The sequence below is a fragment of the Amphiprion ocellaris genome, chromosome 6 (assembly GCF_022539595.1).
Source record: "Amphiprion ocellaris isolate individual 3 ecotype Okinawa chromosome 6, ASM2253959v1, whole genome shotgun sequence".
In the NCBI taxonomy this organism is placed as follows: domain Eukaryota; kingdom Metazoa; phylum Chordata; class Actinopteri; family Pomacentridae; genus Amphiprion; species Amphiprion ocellaris.
The window spans coordinates 12,562,608-12,575,348 of NC_072771.1; the positions used below are offsets into that span (position 1 = coordinate 12,562,608).

General features: G+C 39.4%; 1 protein-coding gene across 3 annotated transcripts in view; it reads right to left on the reverse strand.

Moving 5' to 3' along the window:
- Positions 1-9,222, reverse strand: part of atp2a2a (ATPase sarcoplasmic/endoplasmic reticulum Ca2+ transporting 2a) — a 28,176-nt gene extending 18,954 nt beyond the window's left edge. For 2 of the 3 annotated variants that reach the window (XR_002746054.3, XM_023268133.3), the window contains exons 1-5: positions 8,757-9,222; positions 6,597-6,614; positions 6,423-6,505; positions 3,639-3,743; positions 2,376-2,514 (exon numbers count right to left, since the gene is read on the reverse strand). Coding sequence is in view for 2 of the 3 variants with exons in the window: in XM_023268133.3 (XP_023123901.1) it covers positions 2,376-2,514; positions 3,639-3,743; positions 6,423-6,505; positions 6,597-6,614; positions 8,757-8,874 (463 nt within the window). In the remaining variant the exon portion in view is untranslated. The remainder of the gene's footprint in view (positions 1-2,375; positions 2,515-3,638; positions 3,744-6,422; positions 6,506-6,596; positions 6,615-8,756) is intronic. The other variant, XM_023268134.3, reaches the window with a different exon arrangement.
- Between the last annotated feature and the right edge of the window lie 3,519 nt (positions 9,223-12,741).

The following is a 12,741-nucleotide window of genomic DNA, read 5'->3' on the forward strand; positions in this document are numbered from 1 at the left end:
TCTAGCACAATAGCGGCAGATGAGAGATCCACCCCCTATACTGCCCCCCGCATGAGCCCCATCACTGCCAGACTCCACAACTTCACAGGCCACAGAGAACAAACCCACCGAGCTCTGCTGCTCTGAGAAAAGGCCAACATCCAAACCTGCAAGCTCTTAACACCAAACTGTAAACTGGCAGCATATAGTGAGCACTGTGTTAAGGATATAAATCCAGAGGAAGGAGCCTCAAGTATTATCAGCCAACATCTTTTTAGGTTAGTTATGTGATGTAGATGTTGGTTGTTGGCGTTTGCCCATCCTAAAGCTAGTGTTTATCTGGATTATACTAAATCCCTAATTCATCATTACCAACTATATTCAATCAATGATTTTACAATCTAAGCAATTCAGGCAAAATAACTGATCTGAGTGAGATAATTTCTCGAGCACATAAAGGTTTAGGTTTGATGCACCACAACATGATTTGGCTCAGACCATCCGGTCAGAAAGGAAAGCGAAGACCAGCACAGAAGGTCGACATCAGCCCCCTGCGCTTCAACCGCTTCGAGATGAAAACACTTAACTACAAAGCATGAAAATGCAATTTAGATAAAAGTCTGAGAAATGCATCACACATAATGTTATTTCCATGGCATTAAACAAATTTCAATAAACATGCAACTGAGGCTGATGAGCGACCAGGCATGAGTAGGAGGTAGCGCTCAAACCCACAGCAGCACCCTGGCAGAGCTTACAGATTGGCTGTGGGCTATTCTTCTCACGGCTGAGGCAGCCACAGAGGGCTCATCTCTGTGTCCTCTACCTCAGCTCAGCAGCCACCCAGCCAGCATCTGCGTCATCACACTCCTCCTCTGCGTGGCAAAGGGTCACTTTGGAGCTGCAGGAAAATATTATTCATAAAAAGGGAGCCTGACAGGACCCATTGCAGAAGATATTTGGAGGATTTGTGAAGCAAGCAGAGCTGATGAGCTTCTCCTGTGTGCAGGAAAAACATCCTGTTTGCTGCCTGCTGGGCTGCTCTTTTCAGTAAGCTTCAAGATGCTGACAGCAAAGCTTCGGGCTACCTTTATCAAGCGTTCTTAAATAACTATCTTTCTAATATGCTTTGACTCACAAGTTTCTCCTTAAACCTGAGCCAAATATTTAAGCTCTGCATGCTCAGCTTCTTTTACAACACATAATTAATGTATAATATCATGATAGGCAGTGTCAAACAAAGCGAGCAAAACTAGAAAAACAGTGGAATCACATGAAGCACACTGCTGCTTCATTTGTCCTTGTCAAGGTTAGTCAGGAGTCCTGCAGAACACTGTGCCACGTCATCCATTGTAGCTATGTTCCCCAGAGCAGGATGGGAGGGGCATGCATGGGGTGGGACCAGACACCTGTCATCTTCATGACTGTCACTGCCTCTATAAATACTGCATACCATAATCTAAACGGCCTATGAGAGCTAAAAATAAAACATACACTATGCACAGAAAAACTATGCATCACTTGAGCGGCTTAGGGCCAAAGAGAATTTGGATAACGGCAGCACTTTCAGGACTCCAGCATTCTTCAACACAGACTCTGCAGAATTCTATCTGTGTGTTTGCCGTGGGGAAAACAGCACTTTTAACATCAAAGCCTTACATCCTGAGGAGTTCAGCCACCAAAATATGCTGACTAAACCTCACAGGCATGAATCGCTCCAGGCTGAATGGGGCGGAAACTGTTGAATTGGGAGGATGCAGTAGAAGCATGTTGCTAAAGTAACTGCAAACTTGGTGTGTGTGGACAAACATACACCCAGTTAAGTGGACTGTAATAGCAGCCCTTAGAGACAATGGGTTAATAGAAGCATCTCAAAATACATCACTCTTTGAGGGTGAGTCACCTCTGCAGTGCCACTTGGGGATGGGGGAAGTTTGAGCTTGTGCTAAATACGATTTATGACGATACCTGGACTTACATGATTTGTCCAGAGTTGGCTTTTCCTTAGGCAGAGCCAAATACAGGCAAGGGATGGGGATGTTTTTTTTTTGACAGAAACTCTAGTGGCATTCAATTTCCAATTAATTGTGAATTTCAAGCTTCATTCCAAGCTTTTTCATGTGATGTTCACACGTTTCTCTGGGCTAAGTCTGCAAATTAAATAAGCATCTAAATTTATCTAGGTAAACATATAAAGACAGGGTCACGGCAAAATAAAATACCTATAATGAGGGCAATTAGGTCATGTCGATTTAAATATGACCTTGTGTATATTTAAATAGACATGACTTAATTGCCCTTATTATAGGTATTTTATTCTGCTGTGATACTGTTGTTATTATATGTTTACTTGGATAAATGTAGGTTTAATTTGCAAGCATGCATGATCAACCTACCAGCAACCTCCACGATGTCACCAGGCACAATGTCTCTGGCCTTGATCCTCTGTACAGTTTTCCTGTCCTGCCGGTACACTTTCCCCATCTCAGGCTCATACTCTTTAAGTGCCTCGATGGCATCCTCAGCATTGCGTTCCTGTTGAGGAGAACACGAGTTTCACTGCTAACATTTCTAAGCAGCTCTGAAGTGAACTGCTAAAAATCACATAAACAGAGCTGAATGTTCTCCCTTGAAGAGGCACTGACTCTTCCAGCTGGATGTTTGTTTCATCAGGTTCTGGAGATATCTGCGGTTTTATTGAAATATAAAATTCACATTATTTTCTGTCTTTTCCAATTTTATCCTTCACCAGCATCTTCATCACAAAGAAAAACACATCAGTCAGAACAGTCAGCCCACACACTTTTTAAATAAATAAATAAATAAATAAATAAATAAATAAATAAGCTAGTCTCATGTGTAAGCAACACGAAGGCAAACTGCTGATGAAAACTGACAGGCTGTTACTTTTCAATAGGAAGCTTCTTTGAGACAATCTTGAGACTAAAATTACTTTCAATACACTTGATTATCTAAGCCTACAGTGCCAGTGAAGTCTAACAAATGTTAAAACTCCCAGCAGGCTGCCACACTAATACATTTGTCTAACTAAACATTTAGAATTATTAAGTACATTTTCAGAAGTCCTCTCACTGAATCACATTTGTATATTTAGCTTTAACAATAACACCCGCAGCAGATTTGACACAATTTCTAGATCACTCACGTCTGCTCTCACTGGTGACTGTATTTTAGCGTGACATATACACCTCTGTGCATCACCTTTTAAGTGTTTCTATTGAATCTGTGTCTACATCTTGTATGCACACTATAATACTGCACTGGATTAGATTGCAATGGATGCATGATTAAATTGATAAAGGCAGGATATTTATTTGTAGTCTGTTGTACTGATGGTATTTTAACAATGCATTATAGGACTCAAAATGACAAGGTAGAGCTTTCAATATCATTGTAAGATTTGCTTAATGTATTGATTTTAAAATCATTTCAAATGTGTAAAGGCTGGTTATCTCAGTATTTTATCCTTAAGTTTCCATTTGTACTGGTGAAATCAACAAAGCAAGAAAATACAGATTTTTCCTGAATGAAATGTGATTCACTGCAACAGAAATGCATTATAGATACATTGTCCAGATACATGAGAGCTATAGTGAGATTTAAATACAGGTATTTCTAAATGTGATGCGCTCTCTCACCTGCCACACTCCAACGATGGCGTTCGCTATTAGAATCAGTAAAATTACAAAAGGCTCCACGAAAGCTGTGATAGTTTCTTCTCCCTCCTCAAACCAGGCCAGGACCTGAAAACGTTTCAGGAAAATATGCAATTATTAATTGCAGGAATTTCACAGAACACACATCAGCAAACTACAATGACAAAAAGAGACAAAAAGCAATTGTTTATTAATTGCCAGAGTTCTGACAATAAAATCCAAGACTACTAATAACTAAAGATCATCTTGCACATTTCCTATACAAAACTTAATGCACAGGAAAAGAAAAAAAAAGAACTATATCATACTGCATATAAACACCTAATTTCATCATTAAAGCCAACACAATCTTGTCTACATTTTGGAAACATAAGAGCATCCTTTTTTCTTACTCTGGTTAACTGAATTCTAGGAATACTAGCAGTGCATTTATGCTACTCACTGTGGGAAACTGTGGATATTCTCCTGTGGATATTTGCAATTATTTATTTTTTTACAGCCAGAACTGCACAGTCCAGCTGAAGTGTGTAGGGATGGAAGCTTTTCTATAAGCATTTAATTAAATGATGTACACATGGCACTATTAAGAAGGCTGAAGTTTAAGTTAACTCCATTAATTTAAACTATTTAAACCTTTCCACTGATCTCTTTCACTAGCACCAAAGGACTGGTCTCCACATTGTTGCATATACAGTAGAAACTTTGACAGTTAAAATAAAACACCGTATCTTTACCTGGAGTCTCATTTGACTTCTGTTCCTGAGAAAACTGTCCTAAAATTACCTGGTGTGTCACAAGTAATTAGTTAATCTCCCATAATGTAATAAAGCAATCAATGTCAGTGAGACCTACGAGTCTGACTGTGGTGGACGCCAAAGACATTTTGAACAGCATAACTCAAATGGCAGGCATAACTCTTAATAGCTGTGTCAATACAGACGCACTGCGCTTAATAGTGCCCTACTGTACACTGACACAAGCAAGAGATTCACAGCTTCGCCTAAAATATGAGAAGAATATGAATATTAAAGTATGAGAGCTGCAACTAACAGCCGCTTATGTATTGATTTACTGTAGAAAAGTCACATAATTGATTAGCTGTGGATAATATAAAATGGCAGAAAACAGCAAAAAATGTCTGTCAAAGTTTGTCAGAGCCTGAGGTGACCTCTTTAAACATCTTGTTTTGTCCAACCCACAGTTCAAAACCCAAACATATATTGTGTATAGTAATATTCAACTATAGAAAAGAAGCAAATACTGAGTTTAGAGAAGCTGGAGAACTTATTAATTCCTTATCGAAGCAATGGGCAATACTTAACTGTCGATCAACCAATCAGTTAAGGACTAATAAGATTACAAACATTTATAACACTTAATCTCATAAAATACTGCCTGTAAAAACCAAGAACAGGCTCTTAAAACATATACTGTATTTTGAGACAAACCCAAAGAAATTTAACAAAACTAATACAGACTTACTTTTGAGAAACTGCTGCAGTAGGAACAGTTTTACAGTTTTATAGACATACATTAAATATGGGAGTGATAAAATTTACATTGAGGTGGGTGTCTGACAAAGAGTCCTCCCACTGAGGGTTGAGGGCCCAAATTTGGTCTTGAGTGGCGCTCTGTTCCCGTCAGACAGCAGCCACTGACACCTCAGTATCACCTGACCGGGCACTGACACTACATACCAGCTCACACACAGGGAGCCTCACTTATCAAAATGTTCTTCTTCAGCCAGCTGTTAATCTAGTGCACAGTTGTTTCTAACAATGTGAAACAGTAAAGTTGCAAAAGTGACTCATGCAGTGCCAAAAATTTATTCCAGTTTTGTATCCATCACTGAAAAACTTTCCAGCCATGCCTTCGGGAAGACACACTTCCATAAAAACAGGGTTTCTTTTCTTTTCTTAATTTTGGTGAAACAGATATTGCTAATTTTAAAAAAATGTATAGGAAGCCATGTATTTTCAGGACACTGCAACATTATCTAGTATTAACACTAGAGAGCTTCATTTAATGTAGTTTCTGAATGGGCTCGGACACATGCTGATGAAGCTATTACATAATGGCAGACCACTATCAAACATTTATCTCTGTAGCACTAAAAGTCAGCAGCCCGGGCAAGACCACGCTAAGTCATGACACAGCAGTCGTGCTTGACAAGTCAAATGTCTTACTTGGCACAGGGTGACAGCAACTCAATGCTGCTACTGCTGTTGTCACCATTCCTCAGATGGGTCGCTAGCCTTCTCAGCTGTTTAGCTCCCTACTATGCGAGTGTAACCACAGCCGAGTCATACAAACTGAAGTCTTTCACACTTCAGCACTATGCACTGCATAAACTGTCTCCTGCCGTTCACCAAACTGGGCTTAATAATAATCCCATCTACAGTTTTGATTTCATGTAAACAATCTTTCCGCCAGAGGTGGGAACAGAAAGCTATTTGAAGGATGGGGTGAGAGTTCCTTAAGTTTTTGGGCTTAGTTCATGGATTAGCGCATCATCTCTTTCGAATTATAAACACAGCATGCAAGAGGGGTGTAACAGCGCAAAGGAAATTCATCTGCAGGTCAGGAGCTGACTTGAATTTAGAACAGACCCAAATTTTAATTCAGTTCCATTCATCAAGTTGAAGACGTGATGATAGAACATGAGTGTGCGCAGTAAAAACTCCTTCATGAATGCAGCAACCCCAACAAGACAAGCGTCATATCAGACAGTACTAGTAAGCCAAAATTAAAATGGGATTTACTTACAAAAGATATACACGCAGCCAGCAGAAGGATTCGCACGAGTAAATCTTCAAACTGTTCAAGCACGAGTTCCCATAAAGATTTCCCTGCAGACAGAGGAGTTGGTGAAAAACAATCCATCACAGGAACTTGTTCTAATAAAATCACAGTAACAGCGTCAGTGACAGTAGTGATTACCTTCCTCTGCTGGCAACTCTGTGTGTGCAGATGTGGGAGTCGATCCAGGGATCACACAGGAAACAGAAAAGAAGAAAAAGAAGATAAGTGATGGATAAATACTTTTTCTTTGGTTAGATGGTGATATGTCTGTCAGTTCCTGTTCCTTTATTGGGAAATGACTCCTGAACAAGAAAAGGTCAGTGTTCTGTATGTCTGAGGAGTCTTAACCAGATGGCGCTAAATCATGACTAGGTGTCAAAACCAGCAGCATATTCTCGGTTTTTCCTCAGATGTTGCTCAGTGATGATTCAGTCATACATACTGCATTACACAGTGATGTAGTGCTCATATCATCCCCATTAAACCAATCATTTAATACTTTTTTCTTAAAGCTGATGTTCAAGTCAGCTTTACACCACTAACAGGTGCATATAGTTTGAATCCTTGAAGCTTGGTTTCACAATAGGAAAAAACATGACATTTCCAACCAGCGCAAAGGTCAGAGTGACTTCAGGGAAATCACCCTCCATGACCTCTCAGGTGATATTAATATAAAACAGCTGTTTAAGTCCAGGACAAGAGAGATTAACTTTGACAGCTAATGTTACTCCAGTGATCCTGTGGCCTCTGTTCAGGATCAGATGCCTCCCAGATCCCCAGGCACATGGTCCGATGTAATGCACTTTTCAACAAGGTTATAGTTACTCCAACAATAACATGATGTTCAAAAGTGTCTCCATATTTTACGGCTACTGTCAACAGTGTCACAGTGAGGTTTGTTTAACACTGTTTAACCATGACTACACACTGATACAATGTTCAGCAGCACATGTTGAAGTTGTATTATATAATGTTGGAGGGTTTTAACCGTAATATTTACATGACTCAGGTAAAGTTACATAATAAACAATAGTGCGAGGTTTTAATATTTAAACTTGGTAGTTAAATTTACAGTTTGACTTTTTCCTAGACAGTTGTTTTAAATGTGCCAGATAAATAATGGTGACTTGAACTGATTCGACATGAACCTCTGTAAATTAAAGCTGCACTACTCGACAAAATTAAAGCTACACTAATGAACATTTTTAAATTACCTATGATCGAATAACTTGGTCCTCATGGCTACAAATTCACAGAAAAGTATCAGTAAAGTCTGCAGTTGTCCTCAGCTCTATGGGCCGCTTTAGCCTCGTTTACCACATCGGTTTGGTTTAAGGCCGCAGCTTCGCAGATTTGTGTAAGAAACATCCAACAATGACACAATGTTGTAATTCGTCTCCCTATTTTACAGCTTCTGTCCACAGTGTCACCATGTTTTACCATGACTACATTGACACAATGTTCAGCAACTTCACCACACATAACGAGGGCTGTTGACTAATGATTAATTAGTTGCTGTGGAAGAGACGGGTAACCCTCGAGGTCACCGTGATGACGTCAAGTCAAATCCCTTTATGGAGTCAGTGTTCAGGCAAAAAGTGATTTTCTGCCAAAAACTGACTGATGTCTCTGGGAGCAATTATCCTCATGTCTCCACAGTAGTTTACCTGCTCTGCATAACTATTTATATCCAATCCAACTGTTTTAACCAGCTGAAATAGCTTTTAAGAACCAATTAAACTCATACAATGCAGTTTTACACCTGCCAGGAAATAACTGCAGCCCCTTCACTGAGAGTTAAATGTTATTCATGCATCAAAATAACTTCATTTCATCCATGAGGGTTATAGTTGCCTATTGTGGGTCAGAGGATAATTGCAAAAGACAATTTCTCTATTTTACCTATAAGAGTCATATGTAAACCATGGAAATTAAGGTGTAGTTTCCACATATAAACAAGGAGGCGAGGCTAACCAAACACTTTCAGCCTAAACATCAGAAACAATACTACAATACTTGCTATAAACAGAAATATCATACCTGATCACATTATAACTGCTAATATTTCTTCGGTCACAATTAAAATGAACACTGAATTTCCACACAGACATACGGCTGCTATCAGCACATATTTGCATGTTATGAAAAGCAGCTGTATAGACTGGACGACAACCATTCTGAGGCACCGCACCGGTAACACCGGCCGACCGGTGAGTTTTAGACTTGCCCTGCTAACCGGTGTGTTTTCCCGGCAGAAGCAGCGGTGTTTTGCGGTGTCTGTGCTAGAAAGAGTCGTACCGTTTAGGCCCCATTTCTCCCGCTGTCGCTTCACCTCGTCTAGAGAAAGTCCGGTGCTCTCATTGACGCAGAAATAACTGTAAACTTCTTCCACACTCTTGGTGTGAGCGTTCTCCATGGCGGACACACGGCTGCTTCCCGCTCAGCTTCACACGAACACCGCTGCACTGAACGGCAGGCTCTGGAGCTGTCTGGACCCTGGATGGAGAGGAGTTTGGTACCAGAGCGGTGGATTCACACCCGGAGAGCTACCGACAGCTACCGGCCGCCGTGTCCCCCTCTAGGGCTGGTCTTCAAGGGAATGATGGGAAATGTGTCACGGAGAGCCTGGTTCCTCTTCTCCCTGGATGGAGGTGACTCTGGGGGTCGCTTATTTCCGAACACGGCGGGTTGTGTCTGCAGCAGTGTCCCGTACCGAGGACCGCATTCACCGGTCCGCTGCTCCTCTGGGCTACCGTACCGTGTCTCGCCGTGGCGCAGCTCCTTGTGGCTGAGCTCGGTGCTGACAGTCTGGTTTATCAGCGCTTCTCTGCTGCCCCTCTTCCTACGCTGCATGTGGACTCCTGTCATTGGACGAAGGCTGTCAGCTGCGTTCAGACCAGGAGCCGTGAAAAACACAGGAACCCGGAATTGAGGAGCTCACTAGACCCCCACCGGACCCGGTATGGAAGCATCAAGGACAGTCAGTTTGCATTGATGTAAGTGTTGCTCACATATGTGGTGAAAAATCTGTGTTTTACTGCTGACACTAGGTAGATGTTATTTAGCACATTTCACATATTAACTGTGTGCTCTCTCATATGAAGGCTTGTCTCTTATTCACTCGTTTACACCAGCTTTACCCTGATGCCTCAGAGTCCTCATCTTGTCTCTTGTAAGGGCCACAGAAGTATTTCTATGGTTGTGACAGAGAGACAAACCCAAGAGTGTCAAATTCAGGGGGCCAGACCAGTAAAATCACAGCATATAAACCAATAAATAACAACTCCAAATTTTTCCTTTGTTTTTGTGAAAAAACTATGTTCTGAAAATTTTCACATTTAAGGAATTATCTTTTTTCAAAACATGAACAACCTGAAATTTCTGAAGATAAGATAAGATAAGATAAAGTTCTTTATTTCTCCCCACTCCAGGGGAAATTTACATTGTTACAGCAGTTTTATTTACATATATACAAGGGTGGCAAAATTTTTAACAGAAAAAATAAAAATAAAAATAAAGTTTAAAAGTGCAAAGATGTGCAGTGCAAGAATGTCTGTGCAAATTTTATGGTTTGGGGTGGTAATGATATAGTCCAGTTTATGTTAACATCAGCCAGTGATGCTGATGTTGTAAAGTCTTATAGCAGATGGGATGAAGGACCTGCGATAGCGCTCTTTCTTGCAGGGTGGATGTCTCAGTCTGCTGCTGAAGGAGCTGCTTAAAGACCCCACAGTGTCATGCAGTGGGTGAGAGGGATTGTCCATGATGGATGTGATCTTTGACAACATCCTCCTCTCACCCACCTCCTCTATGGAGTCCAGGGAACAGTCCAGGACAGAACCAGCCCTCCTGACCAGTCTGTTTAGTCTCTTTCTGTCCCTTTCAGTGCTCCCTGCTCCCCAGCAGACCACTGCATAGAAAATAGCAGACGCTACCACAGAGTCATAGAATGTCCTGAGCAGAGAAAAGAAATAAATTCAGTTTCAACAACATTATGCTTCAGTTTATCATTTACACATTAAACTTTATATATCACAGTATATCTACAAAGGAAAAAAACATTTAGTCGTAGGTATCTGGAACTGAACAATATAATATTTTAATTTATGATCAAAACGACAAACATCAGACAAAAAGACAAAAAATAACAAAAACAAGACAATATTCAAAAAATTTTACACAAAATGACAAAAGTGAGAAACAAAATAAGACGAACAACACAAAACATAACAAAGAAAAAAAAACTGACAAAAAAGTAAAAGGCGACCAAAAAAATGGATACAATTGAGACCTCAATAACAAACAAGACAAAAAATGACAAAAGCGAGAAACAAAACAACAAAAACCAAACAGCACAAGCGAGACAAAAAAAACCACAAAATGACAAAAACGTTACACAAAACAATGAATAAAACAAAACACAAAGTGACAAAAATAAGACAAAAACACGAGTGAAACAAAAAGGAAATACAAAACAACAAAAATGAGAAGCAAAACAACAAAAAAATTAGCCAAATATCAAAAGTCATACAAAAAACAGAAAATATTACATAAATGAGACACAAAATTACAAAAGAACAATCTAGTCTTTCACTTTATGATCAAAACAACTTGTCAGGGTCTAGACATTATTTTGAATTTGCAGTTTTTCAAATTTCCAATTTGCAGTTCTACTCCTCTCTGTAATTTTTAGACTTTACAACTCTGTGGCAGGCTGGTTTTGGCCCAGTGGCCTCATATTTGACACCCCTGGACTAGCCTCTACCTCTTCTGCACTGCTAGGAGACCAACTTCTCTATCAAAATGACTGTAAACCTGTTGTTCCCATAAGTATATGGTTCATTCCAGTATTGGAGGATAATTGGACTTCAAAATTTTTGAAAAATAAACCTTCTCTTTTACAATTTTCTGCTCCATATTCATCAATAATAGGTAATAAACTATCAAAGGCTTGATTGGCTCAGCTTACGCATCAATGGTACCATCTTTATTGTAATCACAGTAACAGGGTTGCTAATCCATGCTAATGTTAGCTTTCTCTCAGGAGTAGTAGCTAGATATTTAGCTAACTGTTGCTACTTGAGGACCAACTCACTGATGGAAAAAAGTGAAGAACAAGTAAAAAGAATTTCTCTTCTCTTGATAATATGCATAACAGGGTTGCAAGAGGTAGTGTGAGACGTTCAATCAAGGCTGACAATGTGATGAAAATATGAAAAATAAAAGAGAGGACATAGCTTTGCTCTACTCATTCTTTTGGAAAACCCTTTGATGATGTCAATATCATGGGATTCACTGTTTTCTTCTTCTGCCTGCTAAAACGGTTATGGTAGCAGGGTTGGGTGCATGTTGTGGGACACACGTTCCATGATAATTATTATTTAAAATATAATGTTGATTAAAATGTTTTTCCCCACAATTACAAGAGACATAAATGAAAAAAATAATACCAAAAAAAAGGAGATTTAAATTTGATTTTAACAGTTTTATATGAGATTCAATTTGGTCATCATTGGGGTGGGACAAGAGAAAAATGGCATTTTAGGGGAACTTCAGACTTATTTGGTATTTTAAAAAATGATTTCAAACATTCTTTTCTCCTATTTTTTTTTTTAGATTTGGTCTCCAGACAAGTAAATTTACACAACAACTGCATGTTTTAGTATTTTGTACATGTATTATTTGAAATTTGATGGTTGGGATGTAAAATGTCCTCCAATTCTGGAATGACCCATATGTATAGTTTATTGCAATACATAACTCTGATGGACACTTGCTGTTTGTGAATTTACTTTCCACAATAATGTTCTCTTCAGCATAGCCGGCTGATGGCACTACCTCTATGTGAGTAGAAATGATGTTTTGTTTTTTTTTTATTGAGTTGAGGGTTACATAAAAGTAGCCTATTATATGACTCCTCACAGTGTATTTTTACATGGCAGTAATGCCTGCATAAGCAAATGATTGAAGCGACCCAAAAAATGACTATATGCCCTACAGTAATTTGTCACTTGGAGGAAACAATCAGGTTAAAAAAAAGAAATATCAGATTCTGTGCCACTCCAGTGTGAGTAATAGTCTCAGCCCAGCCACCTCCATGAAAATAAAGTCTGGCTCTGTCTCTTTCCTGCATCTATTTATGGAGTAAATGTCTTTATTTATGTCAAGGAAAACATTACGAAATTCAAAATATAATAAATATGATGCAGTCTATCAAGCATTCTGTGTTGCTTTCAAATGTTTTCCTTTAGATCAGCTTTTCTTATTTACTATTATTCCTGCT